At 44.9% G+C, this 26351-nt stretch overlaps 1 protein-coding gene across 2 annotated transcripts; it reads right to left on the minus strand.

Moving 5' to 3' along the window:
* Nucleotides 1–2684: 2684 nt before the first annotated feature.
* CPSF7 (cleavage and polyadenylation specific factor 7) lies at nucleotides 2685–26338 on the minus strand. Of its 2 annotated transcripts, none has more exons than XM_044269906.1 (9): nucleotides 26149–26338; nucleotides 16399–16611; nucleotides 13465–13568; nucleotides 10632–10777; nucleotides 7340–7766; nucleotides 5991–6106; nucleotides 5735–5882; nucleotides 4747–4887; nucleotides 2685–3598 (listed from the first exon to the last, which is right to left on the minus strand). In XM_044269906.1, the coding sequence occupies exons 1-8, from the start codon at nucleotides 26200–26202 to the stop codon at nucleotides 4752–4754; spliced, it is 1344 nt and encodes a 447-aa protein (XP_044125841.1). In that variant the 5' UTR covers nucleotides 26203–26338; the 3' UTR covers nucleotides 2685–3598; nucleotides 4747–4751. The 2 variants fall into 2 exon arrangements, with proteins under 2 accessions (XP_044125841.1, XP_044125840.1); XM_044269905.1 differs by having other exon boundaries at nucleotides 26116–26338.
* Between the last annotated feature and the right edge of the window lie 13 nt (nucleotides 26339–26351).

Genomic DNA, 26351 nt, shown 5'->3' on the forward strand with positions numbered 1-26351 from the left:
AATGCAATAAAAAAAATTGACGCACAAAGGCGTCCACAGCCTTTAAAGGATCATCAATATTGGTGAGGGTATGATATAAAGTGTAGCGGCCGTGTTTGTTTCCTGCAGCTCAGCTCCCATTGAAGTGAATGGTAGCAGAGCTGCAGTAACCCAGCACAGCCACAACACTTTGAACAGTGCTGGGTTTCGTGTTCCATTCACAGTGCTAGCTCCAGAACCGGAGGCTGCAGGGAACAGCTGACATGTGTGGCATGTCGGACGGTCACTGATCGGATGTTAATGACCTATCCGGAGGACAAGTCATCAATATCAGGAGCCTAGAAAAGCCTTTTAATGTTTTCTGCTAATTCCATCTTGTGATGCCAAGACTGGCTGCCTTCTCACTGAAGGCTCAAAATGCAATTTCCCATAAAAGTCTATGGAGAGAGGAAGGAGTGAGCTTGAGAGAAGGACCCGATTCAGCAGCTAATCTGTGCAATAAAATCACAAGCAAAACTAAACATTTGGAGTAAGATCCTACCTGAGCACAAACCTCATATAGACTACTGCATTTACTATATCAGCAGATAACATTATATATCACCCCACGTGCTTAATTCACATCTCTACTGCTCAGTACTTCTCTATAAAGTCCTATATGGTGCATTCCGTTATAGTCAGTGGTAACGGAATCCATAACACAATTCTGCTTTTACCACCAAACGAAGCATGAACGAATTTCAAAATTTGAAATTCGCTCATCTCCAATTAATACATAACAAAAACTAAATCTATTTGGTATCGCTGTAATCGTATTGACCTGCAGAATAAAGGTAACTTGTCATTTTTATTTACTGCCCAATGAATATCGCACATACAAACCCCATAAGAAAAAAAATGCAGAACCCCATCCCAGTTCTAACCACATTAACAATTTTTCCCCCAATATATTGTATGGAATATTCAATGGTGCCACTGGAAATTACAACTTGTTCTGCCAAAAAGCAACAACAATCCCTTGGTTTATGTGAACAGAAAAGTAAGAGTTAGCGTACTTGCACACGGGTGCGGGTAAACACGCAGAAGATCCACCTGAATGTCTGTGCAGATTTCTCTGCAGCCAAACCACATGCAAAAAAAAAAAACTGCAATTTTTAATTGCCGCAGATCTTGCCCCTTTTGAAAAGGGTACCCTTCTGTTTCCCGGAAAATAGGGAAGAGAGAACGAAAAAAAATTAAAATTGCTCACGACGCCAAGGTGTTAAAAGGCAATGGTGTGTAGCTGGGTGGCCAGAATTGTGCTTTATTTGTCAAAGCTCAGAAGATGACCAGTAGATGTCAATCCACTCCTTGGCCACCATGATTCTGCAAAAATAAAGTAGTCCTATACACTCACCTAAAGAATTATTTAGGAACACCTGTTCTATGTCTCATTAATGCGATTATCTAGTCAACCAATCACATGGCAGTTGCTTCAATGCAAGTAGGGTTGTGGTCCTGGTCAAGACAATCTCCTGAACTCCAAACTGAATGTCAGAATGGGAAAGAAAGGTGATTTAAGCAATTTTGAGCGTGGCATGGTTGTTGGTGCCAGACGGGCCGGTCTGAGTATTTCACAATCTGCTCAGTTACTGGGATTTTCACGCACAACCATTTCTAGAGTTTACAAAGAAGGGTGTGAAAAGGGAAAAACATATAGTATGCGGCAGTCCTGTGGGCGAAAATGCCTTGTTGATGCTGGAGGTCAGAGGAGAATAGGGCCGACTGATTCAAGCTGATAGAAGAGCAACGTTGACTGAAATAACCACTCGTTACAACCGAGGTATGCAGCAAAGCATTTGTGAAGCCACAACACGCACAACCTTGAGGTGGATGGGCTACAACAGCAGAAGACCCCACCGGGTACCACTCATCTCCACTACAAATAGGAAAAAGAGGCTACAATTTGCACGAGCTCACCAAAATTAGACTTTTGAGACTGGAACAATGTTGCCTGGTCTGATGAGTCTCGATTTCTGTTGAGACATTCAAATGGTAGAGTCCGAATTTGGCGTAAACAGAATGAGAACATGTATCCATCATGCCTTGTTACCACTGTGCAGGCTGGTGGTGGTGGTGTAATGGTGTGGGGGATGTTTTCTGGGCACACTTTAGGCCCCTTAGTGCCAATTGGCCATCGTTTAAATGCCACGGGCTACCTGAGCATTGTTTCTGACCATGTCCATCCCTTCATGACCACCATGTACCCATCCTCTGATGGCTACTTCCAGCAGGATAATGCACCATGTCACAAAGCTTGAATCATTTCAAAATGGTTTCTTGAACATGACAATGAGTTCACTGTACTAAAATGGCCCCCACAGTCACCAGATCTGAACCCAATAGAGCATCTTTGGGATGTGGTGGAACGGGAGCTTCGTGCCCTGGATGTGAATCCCTCAAATCTCCATCAACTGCAAGATGCTATCCTATCAATATGGGCCAACATTTCTAAAGAATGCTATCAGCACCTTGTTGAATCAATGCCACGTAGAATTAAGGCCGTTCTGAAGGCAAAAGGGGGTCCAACACCGTATTAGTATGGTGTTCCTAATAATTCTTTAGGTGAGTGTATAATCTTTGTCTGTGCAGTAACTGTGGTGCCCACCTATCTACATTCTGCATACTTGCTAGGTGTAGTATAAAGAAAAAGAAGACGACTCATGTAAAATATTGACAACATTATCAAGTTTATTCACAATTCCCAGGTAGAGATAATGAATGTCTTGTGGGAGGGGTGAATTCCCCGCTGCTGGGAGGCAAGGGTAGTAAATGGTGCCTTGTAAGCTACAATGTCCCCACCATAGATGCACAACTAAAAGTCTTGATACATTTTTTATATACATAAAAAAAAAAAAAATTGGTTGGCCAAGCACTGAACTCACCCCTCCCATGGACACACCTGGTCAATGCACTCCCTCCATACAACTCAAATACTATGGTTAGAAAGGGACAGGGCAGGGAGTTAGTTCCGTTCTCCAGTTCCGTCTCAGCAAAGAGTGGTCTTACTATACAACACATTCAGCTGCGTTTTCCAGCGCACCTCAGCAGTGGGTGAACCAGAAGACAAAAGGGAAGGGGGACCAAAAAACTGGCTGTATTAAGTCAGTGCACTTACGGAACAGAGCTCGAAGTTACAGGTGTCACTGTATGGAAGTTAAGAGTCACTGAATATAAATAATCTCTTTAGATGAACGAGCCGCAACAAGAACGAGAGAGAAACACGTAGAGAGAGAAGGAAATCAACTATTGTTTGGTGAGACAGCGGCAGATCTTCAGAAGCAGGGGAAAAAAAAAACAAAAAAAAACAAAACACCATCCTGGAGAAACAGTATGGCCTGCACAGCGGAGAGGCTGTATCCTCAGGGTTTCCAGCGCAGGCGTGTCGATGGGCAAAGGATGGAAAGAGCTGTGCTTCGTAAAGGAGACATGATGGTCCCTGCATGAAATGGAATAATTCCCAGGGGAGGGGCTGCGACAATTTGTAGCTGGAGGGTCACGTGGCATCCCCAGGTCACAACAAAATTGTCCCTCTTAATTAAAAAGGAAAAAAAAAAAATCTGTGCATCATCCTTGAGGCCTGTAGAGAGAAGATTGGTCAGTTACATGAGGCTTCCAAAACTCTCAAATGTAATTCCTAAGTGCATTTTATAGCAAATTAGCCGGTGAAGAGCTGCAGAAGATAACAGAGGAAAGATTTCCTATAACAAAATGAGGAAAATGAAGGAGGGCCCGTTAGTTGATATGAAGGAGGGCCCGTTAGTTGATTTTTAATAAATATGTTTATGCCCCATGAAATAAAGACTGAGCCTCTTTTCTTAGAGCTTGGTGCGGAGCTATTCCTCTGTTATTCTTCTTGGAAATTAAAAGGGTTATGCAGGATAGGTTATCATCACCACATTGGCAGCGGTCCCAGCATCATATGGCCTAGGAAGAGGCAACGGCACTCACGGAGCGCCTGATCTCTTCTAACAGTGGATTGTGCTGCATGCCACGTGGGCCAGATGGGTTGCCGCTGCATCCTATTAACTAATTACAACCGCACTGTTTCTTCTGTCTTCATTGGTAATGGCCATGCAGTAACCCCCAAATCAGTGAGGCCATTACCAATGAAGACAGCCGTTTGGATCAGCTAATAGGATACAGCTGAAGCTCTTATAACTGCACGGTACTCGGCCGCAGGCAGTCACATCCTGAGGACAGCAAGGCCGCTCCATCAGGGTGGGTCCCCACACCATCCACAAAGGAACATGCCCCCATCGACAAGCAGCATAGTAACATCCAGTTGTCAATTTATTCAGAATTGCTTGAACCTACTGCTCGCTCTCTGCCCATCTAATCCCGCTCGCTCTCTGCCCATCTAATCCCGCTCGCTCTCTGCCCATCTAATCTCTCTCTCAATGAATCTGCTCATTTCCTCCATAACATGTTGCCAGCAGGTTGCACTGTTATAGTCCACCTTTAGAAAATAATTTTTACAGTTAAAATGATTAAATAATTCTACATAAAAATTAGAAACACTATAACTACTTTGCCTTACTTCTTTTCTACTGCTACCACATTATACTCCAGAGCTGCATTCATTATTCTGACAGATTGATAAAAATAATGCCGTGAGGGAGGCTGCCCTTTCCAGAAATTAAATCTCCCTGTACAGAGGTCCAGGTAACAAGTAATGCTGGGAGATTATTTTAAAAGGGGAGATTTCCCCTCTTTCTCAGCCATTACCTGTACTAACGATGTCTGTCCTTGTCGCGATGCCGGTCATGATAATAATCATCTGATCGATCTTCATGTGGGTCTCTATGACGCCGGCTGCTGCCTTCTCGTGACCGGCTAGGTGATCTCTCTCTGGAGCGGTGTCGTTTCCTGCAGGGGCAATATGTCAGAGAGCCAGCTGAAAGGGTGGATAATGCCTCCTATGTGTCTTCACATGATAAATCAGGAGTAAAGATGGAAATTTAACTTTTCAAACCAGAGGCTCCATATTGCCTCCTTTGCTGGTTTGATTCACTTTTCCATCACATTATACACTACTCGTATCCGGGAGTTACGACCACCCTGCAATGCAGCAGCGGTGGTCGTGCTTGCACACTATAGGAAAAAGCGCCAGGCTCTCTGGTGGCCAAGATCACAGGAGTTTGCATAGGTCAGCGACTTTTCCTGTAGTGTGCAAGCACGACCACCATTGCTGGATAGCAGGGTGGTCATAACCCCTGGATATGAGAAGTGCATAATGTGATGGAAAAATGAATCCAGCCAGCAAAGGAGGCAATATGGACAATTACAATACATTAGTAAGTGCCTTGTATTAAAGTTTCTCTACAATGAAATGCCTTTTGAGACAAACCCTTTAAGAGTGATTTCACGCACATCATTTTTTGAAAAAAGGTGAGTCAGCGGGAATTGGAAAAACGTATACGTCCTTCCTGCTGGATCCACTTCTGGCTTTGGCTCAGATATAGAAAGATCCTTACAATTGAGTGTAGATCTATAAGATTCTGTCAGTCACCGTTAAAGGGGTTCTCGGCTTATTCTATATTGATGACCTATCCTGAGGATGGGCAGGGGCCCGACCATTGCAGCAGTGTAATTACAGCTCCTCCTAAATACAGTAAGTAAAGTACTGAACCAGCAGGATGGACCCCTGGTAATGCACAGCTAGAATTCTGGATTTTGTACCAGGGTCATGTGGGAATACTAAGACACTGCTCACCTGGAAGAGTTTGCCTTGTCCTGTATTCCATGTAGGCAATCTCTGAGAGATGTCAGGAGGACACGACAACGATCATCATTGGCTACACGAGACTCCTTTATAACAGCAATAGCTGTCTCCAGGGTTTTTATGGAATTTGCATAATCTCCTGTGTTTAGAAAAAGAACGACAACGATGTCAAATACTACAAGAAAGAAAGAAGAAACAATGAAAAAGACAAAAACAGCTGAGTATAAGATAGGCAGAGGGGACATACCTGACGTTGCCCCACAAACAGCATTGGAAAGTGCACTCCTTGATATCGCTCTGTTTCTGTTCATTAACTCTTCAAATTCTGCTTCACTGACCAGGGGTTGTTGGAGTTTCATATCCCTGAACACACAAAATCCCTTGATAAATAAGCTGCACTAGTCCCAGAGGGTCCCGGAGGCTACACAGTAGTCAGAATGTGCATTGGTTATGCCAAAAGTACTTCACATGAGGAGTCCAGATCCCAATATTTTTTTTCTCTATGGTCCCCTGTTCCCCCGCTGTAATCATTCAAAGCTACGCTTAGACAAGACAGACTCATAAGTGTCAAGCAGAAAACGCAACTGTGTGAATATTGCAGAGTTGCAATTATACGAACAATCACAGAGTGCCATCTCCACTAGCTCAGGTGAACTGTGCCATTTAGTTTTTCTGTCTTTAACCTGCCAGGTTCTGCTCAGCTGTAGCATCCAACCAGCAGAATCTGCCAGAATAAAAGTTCATATTCATACTACTCCTGATAATAAAATCTCCTGAGCTCCTGCATAGTAAACTGCTGGCAGATTTACTGTGAAGTGGTTCTCTAGGACTTTTGACTTTCGGGATACTGGCCAATCAAGGTTAGACCATCAATGTTAAAGTCCTGGAGAACCACTTCAAAGTGAATCTGCCAGCAGTTTTGACCAATACTCATATTGTAAGCTCTTGCGAGCAGGGCCCTGAATCCTAGTGTTTCAGTTGCATATTATCCAGTTATTTTGTTTTGTATATGAACCCTATTGAACTTGTAAAGCGCTGCAGAATATTGTGGCGCTATATAAATAAATTTTATTATTATTAATACACCAATCTGCACAATGAAGGGCCTGAAGTGCTCCAGCAGGTAATGCATCCCCTACAGTTAATCGTCAAGGGTCCCAGAGGTCAGAACCCCCACAGATCAATTGTTGACCTATAGTCTTATATTAAGACTATGTTAAATTAAACCATGTTAAGCTAGGATATGCCCCCATTCTCTGATAGGTGCAGGTCCCACCACTCCTATTCATTTCTATGGAGCCGACGGAAATAGCCAAGCCAGCGGTCGGCTATTTTCGGCGGCTCCATAGAAATGAATGGAGGGCGGCTGGCATGCGCAGTGCGCCCTCCTCAACTTTCTCCTGCTCCGTTTCTCCTTGTAGGTGCGGGTCCCAGTGGTGGGACCCGCACCTATCAGACAATGGGGGCATATCCTAGCAATATGCCCCCGTTGTCTAAGATGGGATAACCTCTTTAAGCAGAAGGCTCACGTTGATTCTGTGGTGCTGAGCACATCATTCTGTACAACATCTAATATCCTGTGTATTCAACACTTACCGTCCTTGTAGATAGGGATTGGAAATCATCTTGTATGGATCAGGTGGGGGACAGACCATGGAATTTGGAGGAGGGAAAAATGCAGGGTTCAGATGAAGAGCTGGAGGAACCCCACCTGGGGGAGGCATTAGTGGAGGTGGCAGCCTTGGAGGTGGGGGCATAAGGTGGGAATAGTGCATGGGAGGAATTGGGGGGGCTCTGTATACCGCAGGTAAGGCAGATGAAGGAGGGGGAGGAACGGACATCGGAGGACGAGGGAGGGTCATAACAGGGATGCGAGAATTGTTGTCCATGAAAGGTGGGCGTGCAAAGTACTGCACAACATTTTTGGGAGTCTCTAGTCGTGGTAATGACACAGCAGGATCAGTGGGGCTGAAGAAGCCATCTGCAGGGTCCACAGAGTCCTTTGAATTAGGAACACCCTCCGCTGTAAAGAAACAAAATGGAAAATAATTTATGTAAAAGAACCTCGTTCCTGAATACGACTGTCACTTAAGACAATGTAGAGCAAAATAAGGGAAAACATTTAATGACTTTTTTACATGTATGACTGGTTTGTGTTCTTTAGTTGATTGCGCCCAAAACAGTTATGTAAATCATGGCCACAGATGTATCAGAACAGATCAGGATACTCACCAAACTTGGTCCAAGACCATGAAAATTGTAAATTTCCTGCCACAGACTATAAATATGGAGGTACGAATGCAACCTAAATCTGGGGAAACACATTGGTGCCGGCTGAACCTGCAGATTTTGGCAGGACCACCTGGCCATCTAATATGTAACATTACCCGGGCAGATGTCAGGGGGAAAAAAAGGAAGGATCGGGCCTGTTGGATTTCAACATACCCAATCCTTTTGTTCTCAGGGGAGATAAGCTGTCGCCAGAAGTGTCTCACAACGGCATCCATTCAGAACACATGCTCGCCGAGCTGCTTTTTATACATAACTGCTATAAATCAGACATGTTTAATACACTAAGAATAACATGCTGACAGTTTGGGGTATAAAATAAATAAAAAAATAAAATAAAAAATAATATCAACCTATTAAAACGAAAATTCCCCTAAAATAAAATAACCAACAAATTTTAAAACATGCAATTCAAAACCCCCCAAAGGGGATTTTTAAGGGGTATTCAGGTTGTGAGAAGTTATCCCCTATCTACAGACCCTGCCCATTTCAAGGGGTCTCTGTTCTCATAATCTGTGGGGTTCCCCTTTAAGGTACCTTATTATACTGCATATATAATGGAAACTGCGAACAAGATTTATATTGGACCTTACCGATGTGTTGCTAAAGTGATCACCTCCAACTATGGTTGGATGATTAACCAAATTACTTTGATGAAGTCATCCTTTTAGTGTCCGGCGATATTGTTGCATTTGAAAAATAGTCATATTGAATTTTTTTCAACACGGCCTTTTCAGTTCCTGCAGCAGGCAATGAAGAAACCCTGCACAGAGTAAACCCTGATCCCAGCCTTTTCACTCCCTAGATGCCACAGTCAATGGCGTTCCCTGCCTTCTGGGCAGTTAAACACAAGGAAGGGCCTTCCCTATCACTATAGGCCCCCCGTGAATGTAATTGTGGGGGTGCCCATGCATTGCCAGGGTAGCCAGGACCAAACAAAGGCCCCCAGGCCTGCCGTAACTGTACGTCTATTACACTGTCACAGATACAGCCAAAAAGACTGCCAGTCACTGCCACAGTGATAAGATGTAAAGCACTGGTATACAAGGTATACCACTGCATTATAAAAGCCATGCCTTCTAGTGAGACAAAAAAACCAATAAATATAGTTAAAGTTTATTTAATTAAATGGTAAAAAAACTAAACAAAAAACACGAACAGATCCACATTATCACCATGTTCACAACCCTTATAATAAAGATAACTTTACTTAAACCACCCCATGAACGACACAAAAAAAGAGGGGAAAAAAATTACGGAATTGTCTTTTCTGATCTGGTCCAAAAAATACAGTAAATGTTAAATCAATAAGTCCCATGTCCCCCCACCATGGTCAAAAACAAGCCTGTATACGGCAACATTGGTGGAAAAATGATTAAAGGGATTGTGTTCTCTCATACATTGGGGGCATATCGCTAGAACATGCCCCCAATGTCTGATAGGTGCAGGTCCCACCTATGGGACCCACACCTATACTTAGAACGGTGCCCGCAAAGTCCTGGGAAGCACACTGTGCATGCGGGGGTCGACTTCTATTCATTCCTAGGGGAGCGCCAAAAATAGCTGAGCGCTGGTTCGGCTATTTCCATTAGCCCCATTAAAGTAAATGGCGTGGCGGCTGCGCTTGCGTAGTGCGCTTCCTATTCTCGGCGCAGAGGAATGTATGGAGGGCGGCCGCACACGCGAGGGCATATCCTAGCTAAATACCCCAATGTCCAAGATGGGAATACCCCTTTAAGTCCTTGCTCTTGAAATGCAGCAAAATAAAAAGTATTGTTTTTACCTGAAAAGTGCTATTACTGTGGGGGGAAAAAACAAAAACTATAAATATTTGGTATTGTATTAATCATACTGACCCACAGAATAACAGGGGGAAAAAAACGATTTGTCCCACAAAACAAAATCTCCTATGGCTACATTGGCCCAAAAAAATAAAAAGTTATAGCCAGAGAAAAATCTAATTGTGAAAAATCAATCGTTCTTAAAGGAGTTGTGCCGTACCTGTAATGGGAAGATGACTTACCCGTTTCCTGGCGCCAGCCCCTTCTCCATGCCTGCACTGCTACGCTGGCTCCACTGTAAAGATCTGGTTTGACATCGCCTGCAGCCAATCCCCGGTCGCAGCGATGACCAACTCCCTTTACATCATGACAAATGGTCACATGACACGGGATCCGGTCACTGCCACGGCCAGTGATTGGCTGCAGGCGATGTCAAACCAGATCTTTACAGTGAGGGAGCCCAGAGGAGCATGACAGGCCTGGAGGAGAAGGAGCCGGCGGCAGGACACAGGCAAGTAGGCTTCCTTTTACAGTTTACAGGTCCGGCCTATTCTTGCACAACTATTTAAATTAAAAATGATCTATTTTTATTTTTTGCAAAATCATCCAGCTTTACCTTTTCCTACATTCTTTAATCATGCGGTTGATTGAAACTTTTCTCTGTGGTTACTAACAAAGCATTAGGACTGTAGCGATCAGCATGAGAAATGCAAGTGAAGCAATGCTGATGATGATGAAAACCACTGGCGCTCTGGTTGGACTAGGAGCAATTTTTTTTTTTTAAATATATATACTACAAGTGGGTGAAAGGTTCTTACTTTTTCGTGCAATTGCCTCAAAGAATGATAGGCTCTGCCTGTTTGCTGGTCGAACATCAAGCTTCTTCCCATTTACTTTCTTTGAAGGCAACTGTTCCAAAATGTGACTCAAAGAGGCTTCTGAAGAGAGGACCACCTCAGCATACCTACATTACAGGGACCATTAACACATCGGGCACACAGGGACAAGTCTACGACAAAGCTGTGCATTACCCTCCTACCTGAAAAAGCATTTGGTAACATTCACAAACGTATACGCTCTCGTTTCCATACATCCGACAGACTTAAGATATAGGAAACTCTGGGTGGCTTCTAGACCGAAATCGGGGAAGGGGTTTCCTTAGCACTTGTCACTGACTATAGGCACTTTATTCATAGACTCTTGCTGGATTCCTTTGTGTTCAACTGCCTCAAAGTACAACTAAACACAAAAATGACAACTTTTTAGTGGAACCTCCAGATTGAAGGCTCATGCACACGAACGTGTGTCGGACGTTCCATGCATTGGGGAGCGCAATTTGCGGCCCCCAATGCACAGGCAACATCCGTGCCGTTTCAGCAGACCGATCCAGACCCACTCAACTTGAACGGGTCAGTGATCCGCCTGCATCGCAAAAAAATAGAACGTTATATTTTTATTTTTTTGCAGTGCCTCCGTTCCGCATCCGCCTTCTGCATTGCGGACCCATTCAAGTAAATGAGTCTGCATCCATGCAAACAGCCGGGACCGTATATTGCAGACCCGCAATACAGGCCCGGCTAGCACACATTTGTGTGCATGAGCCCTTATTTTGGGAGGCTAAAAACCCACTGAACAAAGAAAAAAAAAACATCCTGCATCAACAAGGCGTGAAGCTCCACTGTCAGCGGCTTAAAGCTTGTTCAAAAAGAAAATTAATAGTGTAGGCATGTGCACAGCCACAGTCATAGTTAGTCTGGCAGTTCTCATGTAGACAACCCCTTCCCTAACTGAAGTCAGCCTGCAAAAATGTATTACATGCCAGCCATTAAAGGGCATCTGTCAGCAGATTTGTACCTATGACACTGGCTGACCTGGTACAGGTGGCAGCTGAAGACATCTGTGTTGGTACCATGTTCCCGCATCGCTGAGGTTTTATTATATGCTGTGTAGCAAGGTTTGAATCAGTCCTTCCCCTTTAATTCCTTGAAATGTAGTGATGCCTGATAACTGTCTGCATTTCTGCAGTATGAAGTAACTGTACATGCGCACTGACCTTTAGGAGGGCCCAGGAGACTAGAAAACAGCTATGGAATAAAGAGCTGAGCTCCATTGAAGACATCAGGGTGAAACGTGTCTTGCTACCATCACCTCTGTGTCATATGGGCATCAGCCGAGTGACATGTTGGGCACTGGTTGATGTGGAGCTGGCCCATTTGTTGGACAACGACTGTAATTTTACTTCTTAATTCTGTGCGTGTGTGTATATATATATATAATCATAGTTTAGTAAACTCTTTATGCACCTATGTCGTATTAAGTCCCAAAGCTCAGATCTCACAATAATACATTTGCATATGAGCTATTAGGAGCAATGGGGGCGTTGCTGTTACACTTAGAGGTTCTGCTCTCTGCAACTACCGCGCCCTCTGCACTTTGATTGACAGGGAGTCATCACGCCTGGCCCTGTCAACATGGAGGGGGTGGGGCAGTAGTATGCATTTAAAGGGCTTCTGTCACCCCACTAAAGTCATTTTTTTGGGGGGGGCTAGTTAAATTCCTTATACTGCGATATATGAAAATATAATGGTGTTACTTACTTTCCTTCAGCAGTTTCTTATAAAAACAAACTTTTATAATATGTAAATCAGGTCTCTACCAGCAAGTAGGGTGTCTACTTGCTGGTAGCCGCCGCAAAAAACCGCCCCCTCGTCGTGTTGATTGACAGGGCCAGCCGCGATCTCCTCCTCCGGCCGGCCCTGTCAGCATTTCAAAAATCGCGCGCCTCTGTTTATTCGGTGCAGGCGCTCTGAGATGAGGAGGCTCGCCTCCTCAGCACTCCCTCAGTGCGCCTGCGCCGATGACGTCTTCTCTTTCGGTGATGTCATCGGCGCAGGCGCACTGAGGGAGTTCTGAGGAGGCGAGCCTCCTCATCTCAGAGAGCCTACGCCGAATGAACAGAGGTGCGCGATTTTTGAAATGCTGACAGGGCCGGCCGGAGATCGCGGCTGGCCCTGTCAATCAACACGACGAGGGGGCGGTTTTTAGCGGCGGCTACCAGCAAGTAGACACCCTACTTGCTGGTAGAGACCTGATTTACATATTATAAAAGTTTGTTTTTATAAGAAACTGCTGAAGGAAAGTAAGTAACACCATTATATTTTCATATATCGCAGTATAAGGAATTTAACTAGCCCCAAAAAAAAAAAAAAATTACTTTAGTGACAGAAGCCCTTTAATGCACAGACATGATGGTCGCCACTCTGTCTCATAAATGTAGATTCCCCACAGGGCATATGGACAGAGGATGCCTTACTGAGATAAACCCTTTAAAAAAAGAGGACCCATCCTCAATCCTGACACATCTGCTTTAGTAAATACTTGAGTAAATACTATTCCACGAGAAATAAAAGAGGAACCGTTTTTTTCAACATAAGGTATAAATCGTTCATGAAACCCATCCCTGCTGCCCTATGTGCTATGATTGGGTCACTAACTACAAAGAACGATGCTTCATAGCAGTGTTATATTAGGAAAGTACTATTCACTGATACAGACACGTTCTAAACCAAAACTTATTTGTGAATGTTACAAAATGTACTTTGATTCTTGCACCTCATTTAGATGAAACATTTAGGATGTGCTCATTCTCACCCTTTCGATTTGCCGTTAGCCCGGTTCTCTGCAAACTTCAGTTCCACAGGGTCATGGACGCCAACTGAGCGGATGGCGGAGAGCAGCTGCTGATCTGTCGTCCACTGGTGAATGAAAGATAGAATATCAGTTACAATTTTTTGTTTTGTAAATTCTTGATGTTAATTTTCTAATGTATTTTGAACAGACAAAAATATCAGTGAAGGGACACAGACCAACAATTGTAGTAGGTGTATTTGCACATATATAAGCAACTGAATGAAATAATAAAAAGACAGAATTAGGGCTGCAACGATTAATCGATGTAATCGATTATATTCGATAACTGGATTCGTTGTCGACGAATCCATTTGTCGAATAATCGCCGATTCGTTGCTATGCGGGCGGGCGGTCGCTGCATCTTTATTTTACCTTTTTACAATGACGCTCCTGTAACAGCCAGGCAGAGCGAACGGCGGCGTAACGTCACTCACGTGACACGCCTGCTCCGCCTCCTTCATTCATGAGGTGGGCGGAGCATGTGCGTCACGTGAGTGAGTGACGTTGCGCCGCCGTCCGCTCTGCCTGGCTGTTACAGGAGCGTCATTGTAAAAAGGTAAAATAAAGATGCAGCGATTAGTCCGACTTTTATAAGCATCGGGGCCGGGGCTGTTATGGGGAGGGGGGAGGATCTGTCTATGGCACTGCTATGGGGAGGGGGGTCTGTGTATAGCACTGCTATGGGGAGGGGGGGGGGGTCTGTCTATGGCCCTGCTATGGGGAGGGGGGGGTCTGTGTATAGCACTGCTATGGGGAGGAGGGGGGTCTGTGTATGGCACTGCTATGGGAAGGGGGATCTGTGCACTGTTATGAGGAAAGGGATCTGTGCACTGTTATGCCCATAACAGTGCACATATCCCCCTCTCCATAACAGCGCCACCCACATATCCCCCTCCCCATAATAGTGTCGTCCACAGATCCCCCATAATAGTGTCGTCCACAGATCCCCCATAATAGTGTCGTCCACAGATCCCCCATAATAGTGTCGTCCACAGATCCCCCATAATAGTGCTGTCCACAGATCCCCCATAATAGTGCTGTCCACAGATCCCCCATAATAGTGCTGTCCACAGATCCCCCATAATAGTGCTGTCCACAGATCCCCCATAATAGTGTCGTCCACAGATCCCCCATAATAGTGTCGTCCACAGATCCCCCATAATAGTGTCGTCCACAGATCCCCCATAATAGTGTCGTCCACAGATCCCCCATAATAGTGTCGTCCACAGATCCCCCATAATAGTGTCGTCCACAGATCCCCCATAATAGTGTCGTCCACAGATCCCCCATAATAGTGTCGTCCACAGATCCCCCATAATAGTGTCGTCCACAGATCCCCCATAATAGTGTCGTCCACAGATCCCCCATAATAGTGTCGTCCACAGATCCCCCATAATAGTGTCGTCCACAGATCCCCCATAATAGTGTCGTCCACAGATCCCCCATAATAGTGTCGTCCACAGATCCCCCATAATAGTGTCGTCCACAGATCCCCCATAATAGTGTCGTCCACAGATCCCCCATAACAGTGTCGTCCACAGATCCCCCATAACAGTGTCGTCCACAGATCCCCCATAACAGTGTCGTCCACAGATCCCCCATAACAGTGTCGTCCACAGATCCCCCATAACAGTGTCGTCCACAGATCCCCCATAATAGTGGCGTCCACAGATCCCCCATAATAGTGGCGTCCACAGATCCCCCATAATAGTGTCGTCCACAGATCCCCCATAATAGTGTCGTCCACAGATCCCCCATAATAGTGTCGTCCACAGATCCCCCATAATAGTGTCGTCCACAATTTGTTTTAATATGGCCTTTGAACATAATTTTTCAAGTAAGATCATATAAACCTCTGTTTTGTAATTTTGTCGTTTTTCCCGATTAATCGTAGAAATTAATCGGCAACTAATCGATTATTCAAATAATCGTTAGTTGCAGCCCTAGACAGAATAGCATAGACATTTACCTAACATCCGGTATTCAGAGTGTGAACAGAAGCATAATACATTAAGAGATAGGTGTGAATCTAAGAAAGGAGCGGAGAGAAGGGCGAGGGAAGAGAGGAGGGTGGGAAAAAAAAATAATAATAAATCTGGATTCTATGCTGTCAAAATTGCGGAACGGATGCGGACCCATTTGCGGACGTGTGAATGGACCCTAACACTGCGCCACTTGCCACACTAGCACTGAACTAGGGGCAGAGTCCTTAAACACTATTCATACTGCATTCAAATGAAATAAATCTAGACCCTATACCTCCCACAGTTGCCGCCGATGTATCCTATGCAGCAAAAAAGGCGTACCAACATATAGCAGCCTGGCAGATGGCCAAAGGGAAATTCTCAGACCCATAGAGGCAAAATGCAAGGTGCAGTGGTTGATAACACTCTTGCCCTACAGTGACTGCAGAAATCCTGCAGGAAGAATTCCACATTGGAATTAAAGGGGTTGTGTCACTTCAGCAAACAGCATTTATTATGTTGGGAAAGTTAATACAAGGCACTTAGTAATGTATTGTGACTGTCCATATTGCTTCCTTTGCTGGCTGGATTCATTTTTCCCTCACATTATACACTGCTCGTTTCCATGGTTATGACCACCCTGCAATCCATCACTGGTGGTCATGCTTGCAGACTATAGAAAAAAAAATAATAAGCACCAGCCTATGTGCCACCTGCTGATGGATTGAAGGGTGGTCGTAACCATGGAAAAGTGCAGTGTATAATGCGATGGGAAAGTGAATCAAGCCAGCAAAGGAGGCAATATGGAGAATCACAATACATTAATAAGTGCCTTGTATTAAGCTTCTCTACATGATAAATGGCACTTGCTGAAGTGAGACGACCCCTTTAAAGGGATGCTTATTCGACAAGAAGAACTCGTCAGACTCACCCAGGTGAAGTTTCCTATGTACACAGAGGCCTTCACACGCACATTGTTGTAGGTGTACAGCATGGCCGGAGTCTTCTTGTTGGATTCGGCTAAAGTGGCCTGTACCGGGGAGGTCGGTTCATTAGTCTTCCCATCATTGTGAACCGGACCAAGAGATGCAACTGCCAAGACATCATCATACAAGTCTAGCTGCTCAGCAGCAAACTCAGATTCCTATGGAAAGGCAGAAGCAGTATTATCAATCCTGGCAGCAAACTACTGGCAGCATGCAGAGGACCAGTGGCCGTAAGCGTAAATGTTAGGTAATGTAAGGACATGCACACATTCTCAATTATTCACATGCATCTAATAGAAAGACATCTGTGCAAATAGGGTTGATTTTAATTATTATAAAATGTTATATAAGCAGCTCCCATGCAGATCTGTGTGCCTCTGAGGCAACAGATCACCCCAAAACAACCGAGCACAAGTTAAAGGGGTCATCTAGCCTCTAATTATGTCTAGGACATCCTTTCCAGAGGCAGATTTACACCTGAACGGCAGGAGTGCAGGGTGTCTAACCCCCAGCGGTGGGACCCGCACCTCTCAGACAATGGGGGCATATCCTAGCAATATGCCTCCATTGTCTAATATGGGAATACCCCTTTAAAGGCGAGACCTGATTGGTTGCTGTGGGCAACTAGGCCAGTTTTTCTTCGCACCAGTTTGATAAATCTCCCCCAGTTTCTTTAATAAAGACAAGGGATGAGCGAATTAACTTCGGATGGTACATCTGAAGTCGATTCGCTAAAAACGTTGTTGTAAGACTGTACGGAGTTTCTGCACCGTACAGTATTAGAATGTATTGGCTTTGTGTAATAACTTCGGGAATTATTACTGTGAAACACTCTTGGTACTGAACTCTGGTTTGGTTCCTAGTGGTACCTTGAGACTGTACCCGAGTTCAGTACCAACGTTTTTACAGTAATAATTAATTCCAAAAGTTATTAGACAAAGCCTCATGCGACTTTGCGAAGTAATAACTTCGGCTCATCGGAGCCAATACATTCTAATACTGTACGGAGCGGGAACGCCATACAGTATTACAGCGAAGTTTTAAGTGAATCGACTTGGGATGGACCATCTGAAGTCCATTCATTCATCCCTAATAAAGGGATTCTTTTTTATTTTAGCTGCTCTAGAGAAATAAAAATGGCTGCAGTGGCGGATTTCACCTTTACGCGGTGCACTATTAGCGATCTCATAGCTTTCCCAAAACGGGACAGGCGAGGACAACCCAAGAAATCCATTTACCAGCGTGTTCTATTTAGGAGGCAATGCTCTTTAACATAAGCTGTATTCCACAGTAGAAATAAAAGCAGCGGAGGTAAACTGCTTGTTCATGCCAATATGCATGCCCGCTAGGCGACGTGATGGGTGAAAGCAGGATATACACTGTTCCCCAATTTTTATTTCGCACAGTATTCATATATGTGCCCATAGCTCTTCTCTGCGATGCATGGGCTCCCACCTCATTCACACATCCCTCTGCTATGAGAAAGCAGGAGGACTGGTCATTTTTGCAGCATGCTGGAAATGGGTCCTGCTGGAGCGTGCGCCTTTCCAATAACACAAGCTCGGCTGTAAAAGGCCGTGCACGGGCAACTTTAGGTCATGCAGGATTAAAAGTTTTGCTTCTCATCTCTGGCTCAAAAGACATTCTAGATATCTTCAATAACAGACTGGCACATTAATTATGCAGAGGAAGGAAGAAAAGAAAATATGAACAACCGTGTCACCCATCCGCTGATCACTTAAAGGCTATAGATAGCTTATGTGGAGCTAAGGCCTAGTTCACACGAACGTATGGCTTAGATTTTTTTGCGGTCCGTTTTACACGGATCCGTTGTGTTTCTGTTCCGTTTTTCCGTATGGCGTATACAGTAATTACATAGAAAAAATTGGGCTGGGCATAACATTTTCAATAGATGGTTCTGCAAAAACTGAACAGATACAAGACATACGTATGCATTTCCGTATGTGTTCCGTTTTTTTTTGCGGACCCATTGACTTTAATGGAGCCACGGAACGTGATTTGCAGGCCAAATATAGGACATGTTCTATCTTTCAACGGAACGGAAATACGGAACACATTCCGTTTTTTTTGCAGAACCATTGAAATGAATGGTTCCGTATACGGAACACACACAAAAAAAAAAAAAAAATGTGTGAACTAGGCCTTAAAAGTCATTTTTTCAATTAGGTCTTTTATTAAAAATGTTCAGCCGTTTCTGAGATACAAGGGTTAAAAATTAGTCACTTTGCAAGCTGTCACAGTCTGTCTTTGAATCCTGTCATCTCAGAACTCATGTGTAGCTCTTATCTCTGATCTCAAACACTTATTTAAGCCATATTCCTATCCTTTTGAAAGAACTGAACTCTAATTAGGGTTTAAGAGGAAAAACTAAAATTGCGTTGACATAAGTATTCACACCCTTTACTTAGTTGAAGCTCCTTCTGCAGTGATTACAGCCCGTGGTCTTCCTGGATATGAAGCCACAAGGTTTGCACACCTGGATTTTCTGCCATTCTTCTCTGCAAATCCTCAAGATCTGTCTGGTTGGAAACCATCGGTGGACAGCCAAGTTCAAGTCTCAATTTTTCAATTAGGTTCAAGTAAGGGCTCTGGCTGGGCCACTCGAGAACATTCAGGCTGGGTTCAGACCTGAGCGTTTTACAGCGCGTTCCTACGCGCTGTAAAACGCACAACAGGCAAGAACCAATGATTCCCTATGGGAATGGTTCTCACCTGAGCGTTTTACAGCGCGTACGATCGCGCTGTAAAACGCCCGACGCCCCAAGAAGTACAGGAGCTTCTTTGGGGAGTCTTGTCGCGCATTCCCGTACATAGACTTCAGCAGGAACGCGCGACAATGGGCGTTCGCTTGTCTCTGTATGCGCGATTGCAAACGCCGGTTACAATCGCGCATACAGAGCGCTCCATCCCGAACGCTCAGGTCTGAACCCAGCGTCACAGAGTTGCCCTTAAGTCCTGTGCCATCTTGGCCATGTGCTTCTTGATGGAAGGAGAACTTTCAGCCCAGTCTGAGGTCCAGAGCACTCGATCAGATTTTCATTAAGAATATCTCCACTCAGTTTTTCCTCAACACTGCCTAGTCTCGTCATCCCAGAGCATCTTGGTTCTCACAGTCAGAGTCCTTTAAGTGCCCTTTTTCAAACTTTCATGTGTCTTTTACTAAGGAGAGGCTTTTTTTCTGGACACTCTGCATAAAGCCCAGATTGGTGGAGTGCTGCAATGATGGTTGATCTTCTGAAGGTTTCTTCCATTTACACACGGATCCCTGGAGTGACCATTAGGGTTCTTTGTCACCTCCTTTACCAAGGGCCTTCACCTTCACCCATGATTACCTAGTTTGGAGGGGCATCCAATTCAAGGAAGAGCCCTGTTTATTCCAAACTTCTTCCATATAAGAATTATGGAGGCCACTGTGCTCTTGGGAACTTCCGATACAGCAGATAATTTTTTTTGGCCTCTTCTCCAGATCTGTGCCTACACACAATCCTGTCTCTGAGCTCTACAGGCAGTTCTTACCTCATCATGGTTTGGTTTTTGCTCCGATATTATACCTTATATAGACGGGGCTGTGTCTTTCCAAATTATGTCCAATCGACTGAATTTACAGCAGGTGGACTCCAATCAAGGTATAGAAACATCTCAAAGATGAAGAGAAATGGGAGATCCCAAGAGCTAAAAGTGTCATCGCAGATGGTCTGAATACTTCGGTCTATGCAAAATGTTAGCTTTTACCTTTTTAATAAATCTGCAAACATTTCTAAACTTCAGTTTTCACTTCCTCATTATGGGGTATTGATTTTTGAAACTTGATTTTTTTTTTCAATTTTAGCACTAGGCTGCAAAATAAAATGTGACAAAAGTGAAAGGGTCTGAAGACTTCCCGAACTCGCTGTAGGTCTTACTTAAGCATCATGCTCCGATGCTCTCCTTTGCCCTGCGCTTAGTTCCGCATGGCAAAGGCATTTTCAGGAGTTCCGGTGACTAACCAGGCTCTCCATGGGGCTGCCAGGAAACCCGGTGACGTCACCGGCACTGATGGGCGTGCTTTAGTGCTGCCCTAGCCAATAAAACTGCTAGGGCAGCGCTGAAGCACGCCCATCAAAGCTGGTGACGTCCCCGAAACAGTTCCGCCCAGCAGTGTGTGATTGTAAACTAAAGAGCCCGTGCCCCACGCGATCTAGCGCAGGGCAAGGGAGCGCATAGAAGCATGAGATGCTCCGATGCTAACATTAGGGGAGCTGCCTGGGTTAAAAAATATGGGTATGTACGGGTTCAGCTCTGTTTTTTTTATTTATGGTTGTAGGAACCCTGATCGAGGTTTGCATAGAGCTGGGGGTCTCCAGTCTCACACGAAATATGGGCCTCGGATTCAAATTGGGCTGGGTGGCAATTCCAGACACGACCCGTGCACAGAGTGGCACCATTTCTGGGAAGAAAATACAAAAACAGAATCTTTCGTCCTAATTTTAGACAAATCCTTCATTTATTCACCCAGTTCAAAAACCAATAGCTACATTATAGAAACGTGCTGGTTGCCCTCTGGAAACTGACTGCAGCCGTTACAGCTCAGTCCCAACTCCTGCAACCATCATCTGAGCTCAGACTAACAGGAAACCAAAATTCAGTCCAGCTTTAGAGGTGAATAGAGAAGAAAATGCATCAAAACTATAAAAAAAAAAAATATAATAATAATCTTGAAAATTTGGCCAAAAAACACAGTTTGTTCTAAATGCTGTGTTATACGCCGCACTACATGTAAACGTAACCTTGCAAATGGTAAAAAGATCATCCGCTCCCAGTGAATTCAATAACTATTGCAAGATCCAAAAAAAGCACCTCTAGATCAGTTAACAGCAACTTGGTGACTGTTTCCAGGCAGCAAACTGTTATTTCCACACTGCACTATAATAAATGAACTTGATTTTACCATTGATAACTAAAGCAAATGTGAATCGGGCCTTACAAACAGATCCGAGTGACCAGTCATCAAAAACAATACGTCTGCACTGCATTTCCACAGCTCTACAGATTCTTACTGACACCAGGCATAAAAAAAAATGAAAGTAAATAAGACAGAAAAGGGTAAAAAGGGTTTCCAAGATTTGAAAAACCTGCTTGCTTTCTTCCAAAAACAGCACCTCCCCAGTCTACAGCACGTGTGTGGTACTGCAGCACTGTCCCATTGACTCCAATGAAGCGGAGCTGTAACACCAGCCACAACCCATACATAGGGGTGATGCCGTTTTTGGAATAAAGCAGACATGTTTTTCTCATCCTAAACAAACCCTTTAGGCCCCTTTCACACGGGCGAGTTTTCCGTGCGGGTGCGATGCGTGCGGTGAACGCATTGCACCCGCACTGAATCCTGACCCATTCATTTCTATGGGGCTGTTCACATGAGCGGTGATTTTCACGCATCACTTATGCGTTGCGTGAAAATCGCAGCATGCTCCTCTTTGTGCGTTTTTCACGTAACGCAGGCCCTATAGAAATGAATGGGGTTGCGTGAAAATCGCAAGCATCCGCAAGCAAGTGCGGATGCGGTGCGATTTTCACGCATGGGTTCTAGGTGACAGTCTATTCACTGTATTATTTTCCCTTATAACATGGTTATAAGGGAAAATAATAGCATTCTGAATACAGAATGCATAGTATAATAGGGCTGGAAGGGTTAAAAATAATAAAAAAGTTAACTCACCTTCTCCTCTTGTTAGCGTAGATCCCGGTCTGTTCTTTAGCTGTGGCTGAAGGACCTTTGATGACGTCAGATCACATGCTCCATCACCATGGTGATGGACCATGTGATTGGAGCATGTGATCTGACATCACCTCAGGTCATTCAGTCCACAGCTAAAGAACAGACCGGGATCTACGCTAACAAGAGGAGAAGGTGAGTTAACTTTTTTTATTATTTTTAACCCTTCCAGCCCTATTATACTAAGCATTCTGTATTCAGAATGCTATTATTTTCCCTTATAACCATGTTATAAGGGAAAATAATACAATCTTCAGAACATCAATCCCAAGCCCGAACTTCTGTGAAGAAGTTCGGGTTTGGGTACCAAACATGCGTGATTTTTCTCACGCGAGTGCAAAACGCATGACAATGTTTTGCACTCGCGCGGAAAAATCGAGCATTTTCCCGCAACGCACCCGCCTCTTATCCGGGCAAAAAACATGACGCCCGTGTGAAAGAGGCCTAAGAGCGTTAAAGCTTCAAGGCACCAGGCGCTACATGGCAGAACTCACTTCACATCGGCTACTCTGCATATGGGCATAGTCACTGCATAACAAAAATATCTAGGACACGCCAAGGTGTGCTAAACTAATATTATATTCAGATGCTATACTTTGTCAGTGAATGGAAACAAGTGTTTAAAGGCTATGGACACCTTTGGGGACTTTTTTATTGCATTGTACTGATATTGAGCTAAAAATCATTAATTCAAGTGATGTTTATTAAAATTTGTATCTCCTTTCTTTGTACAGCCTTGAGACTAGTATCAGGCTCTGTATTTTTACCCTTTCTGTCATCTGGGGAGCTGACAGACTCCTTATCTCTGCTTCTCTGACATTATAAACACTCATTATAGCTCAGTTCTTATCTTACTGATAAGAATGTGGCTTAAATAAGTGTTTATGACCCTTTAGTAATTTAGCGATAAGGTTTACTAGATGACCGAAAGTACCAGTTCACACCGCTAGGAAAATGGTTAACCCTTTGTGACAGAACAGCTCAAAATTTTTAATAAAGGCCAATTGAAAAAAAGATTTTTAGGCAAAAATGAGTAACATACAATCATAAACAAAAATAGCCTCCGAAGGTGTACATAACCTTTAAAAGGGTTGTCCCACTGAGAATTGTGGACATAGGATAAGTATCTGATCATTGGAGGCCTAGCAGTTGGGACCCCGACCAATCCCAAGAATGAGGAGCTTGCAGCGTTTTGGTGTCCGTCTGATGAAACTGAGCCAAACGGATCCGTTCTGACACACAATGCAAGTTAATGGGGACGGATCCGTTTTCTATGACAATAGAAAACGGATCCGTCCTCCGTTGACTTTCAATGGTGTTCAAGATGGACCCGTACTCTTGGCTATGTTAAAGATAATACAAACGGATCAGTTCTGAACCAATGCAGACGGTTATATTATCTGTACGGATCAGTTTGTGCAGATCCATGACGCGAGTGTGAAAGTAGCCTTGGACTTCACTAGAAGTGGAGGCAAATCAATACAGGTAAAAATGCCCAAATCTCTCTCCTGTGTCCCTGCAGCACGGAGTCCAGATCACCGCCGATTGTCTAGATTGGGCACACGCTGGGCTTATGAGAAGTATCAGGTCTGTGCAGGATATAGGGTTCGCAGTGTATCGGTGCTAGCACTGAAATGGGTTACGTTTATCGGCAGGGTTGGTTTTTTTTTTTTGTGTGCAATTCTGGGGTCGTGGTACATGTGCAAGACACGCTACGGCCCCATTCTTTTTTTTTAGGCTTCAGCACGATCAAGATCGCCATGTAGCTGAACCCTTAGGCCTCCGAATGTAGACAACAATGTTTGACAGCAAGCTGAGATCTTGTAAATACTGCTGAACTGAAACAAAGTTGCAGAACGCCCCATTATGCACAGTATTATGTACATGCATGTCATAATACAGATTGGACAGTTTTTTACAGAACACACAGTATTTAAGTATACCCTGCATACACATGGCGGTAGTACCCAAGGGCTGGTAATGGATCAAACATATGCCAGGAAATGATGTGCGTTACTGTACTGTCCATTCATCACTTTGGGGGTTATGAAAATAGCAGAGCCAGTGCCCTAGGCTAATTCTGGTGGTCCAATGACAGTAAATGGAGAAGTGGCCTCGCTTGCCCAGTGCGCTCTCAGGTATTTTCAGAACACCTGTAGCAGTGAATGGAGAGGACACAGTACATGCGCAGTGTGATACTTCACTTCTGGAGATAGGTGCGGGTCCCAGAAGTGTGACCTGCACCTATCTGACAGCGCAGCAAGTGACCGCACCCATGCACCGCCGGATGTAAACACTTCGGAGACTGGTACATAGACACCGCGGAGGAAGTACAGAGGACCGCAGCGGCATGGAGCAGGTGAGTATGAGTCTTCTGTTTCAGGAGGCAGGCTGGGGACATCACATAAAATGTAATTAGGACTGGAAAATCCCTTTAAAGGGGTCGTCCCATCTAGCAATTTCATACTCACCTGCTGCGAGCTGCGCTGTTCACTTCCTGGTTTCCGGCTTGTGAGGCTGGGCGGGCTTAGTGAGCTTGATTAAAGGCTTGTCCCGGCCGGGCATCGCTGTCTTGAACGTGCACACCGAAGTGCATGCGCCATGAGCGACTTCTTCCTGGCCAGTATAGTACAGAGCCGCGAACGTGCAATGGTGAGTTCTTCCTGGCCGAGTATAGTACAGAGCTGCGCTGCATACAGAGCATGCACGTCTAAGGCCTAATGCACACGGCCGTTGTTTTGGTCCGCATCCAAGCCGCAGTTCTGGCGGCTCGAATGCGGACCCATTCACTTCAATGCGGCCACAAAAGATGCGGACAGCCCCCCCCCCCCCGTGTGCTGTCCGCATCCGTTGCTCCGTTCTGCAAAAAAAATAAAATATAACCTGTCCTATTTTGTGGACTGCAAAACACACACCGGTCGTGTGCATGAGGCCTAAAGGAACATAATTACAAAAATTCTCACAGGCTCTTCTATAGCAAATTAAAATAGGCTCAATGAGATGGGAATACCCCTTTACATGGAGATCTTGGTCACGACACCTGCTGCCCGATCACTGTGTAGCAGCGCAGCCATTGAACTGTAATTGCAGAACTGCAAAAAAAGGAAAAATCCAACACTGCGCGCTTCAACCACAAGTGCTACGCTAACGGGTTTTTTTTTCTGCGGGGCCGGAGAATGGACTTATGGATGCGGACAAATGTTTTGTGATGAATGGATTTGCAAAAAACATGGCTCGGATGCGGACCGGAACTGCGGCGGCCTGGAAAAATCGGCGTCCTTTTGTTTCCACTGGGAAACTGCGTCATCGTGCTCAGAAACCATGTCTGGTCTCTGCACCCAGCATCAAAATCGGCTAAATCCCTGAGCGGATCCGCAGCACGCAAAATGACGGCAGGAATCCATGGGTCATCCTCCGCGGATCTGCACCGTTACTGGCCGAAATCTGTAGGGCAGATATGCCCTACATTTCACACTTTGCATTGAAAACGGACGCGTTGCGGTTTAAACGCGTGGATTTTCTTGCAAAAAATAAAAAAGTCCATCCAGCGTACGGATGAGATTTTAAAAAGTTTCCGCTACATGCACAGCGTTGACCCCCCCCTTTTTTTTTTTACTGGGGATCACATGACATCTCCTTCCATCCTGACCAATCAGAAGTCCTGTGATCTTTCAGCTGCTGAATCCCTCACCCCTCGAGCACGTCCATTAACCTGCTCTGCCGGACTAGTGGGTTCTATAGGACTATGGAGACCACCAGGGACAGACACCACTCAGGACTACTCAGTGGCAGTGAGATAACCCCCATCCTCCCCGGCTGATAACACACACATGCACACACGTGTACACAGCATGCACAGATACAAGAAGTAGGTAAATGGCTGTACATGTCTCTTGGCGCCGGCCCGGGTCTCCCCCACCTGCATGAACTCTTCTTCGGCGTAAATATCTATAAGATCCGCCCCGTCCGCCATACCCGGCCCGGGACCCTGGATGCACGAGTCCGGCTGTGTCTCCCCCTGTGTGTGCGATGTCAGGCCGGGATGCGGCCGTTCCTGGATCCCGCACACGTCTCTCCGCACTGTGAGTGGAACTCTGCAGCTCCCACAATCCCGCGCTCACC

The sequence above is a fragment of the Bufo gargarizans genome, chromosome 10 (assembly GCF_014858855.1).
Source record: "Bufo gargarizans isolate SCDJY-AF-19 chromosome 10, ASM1485885v1, whole genome shotgun sequence".
Lineage (NCBI taxonomy): Eukaryota > Metazoa > Chordata > Amphibia > Anura > Bufonidae > Bufo > Bufo gargarizans.

Coding starts and splice junctions, on each gene's coding strand:
- CPSF7 (XM_044269905.1), bottom strand. CDS start 26,202: ATGGCGGACGGGGCGGATCTTATAGATATTTACGCCGAAGAAGAGTTC. Junction 10,778..13,464: donor GCTAACGGCAAATCGAAAGG/GTGAGAATGAGC, acceptor CCTGTAATGTAG/GTATGCTGAGGTGGTCCTCT. Junction 5,883..5,990: donor TGTTTGTGGGGCAACGTCAG/GTATGTCCCCTC, acceptor TTCTAAACACAG/GAGATTATGCAAATTCCATA.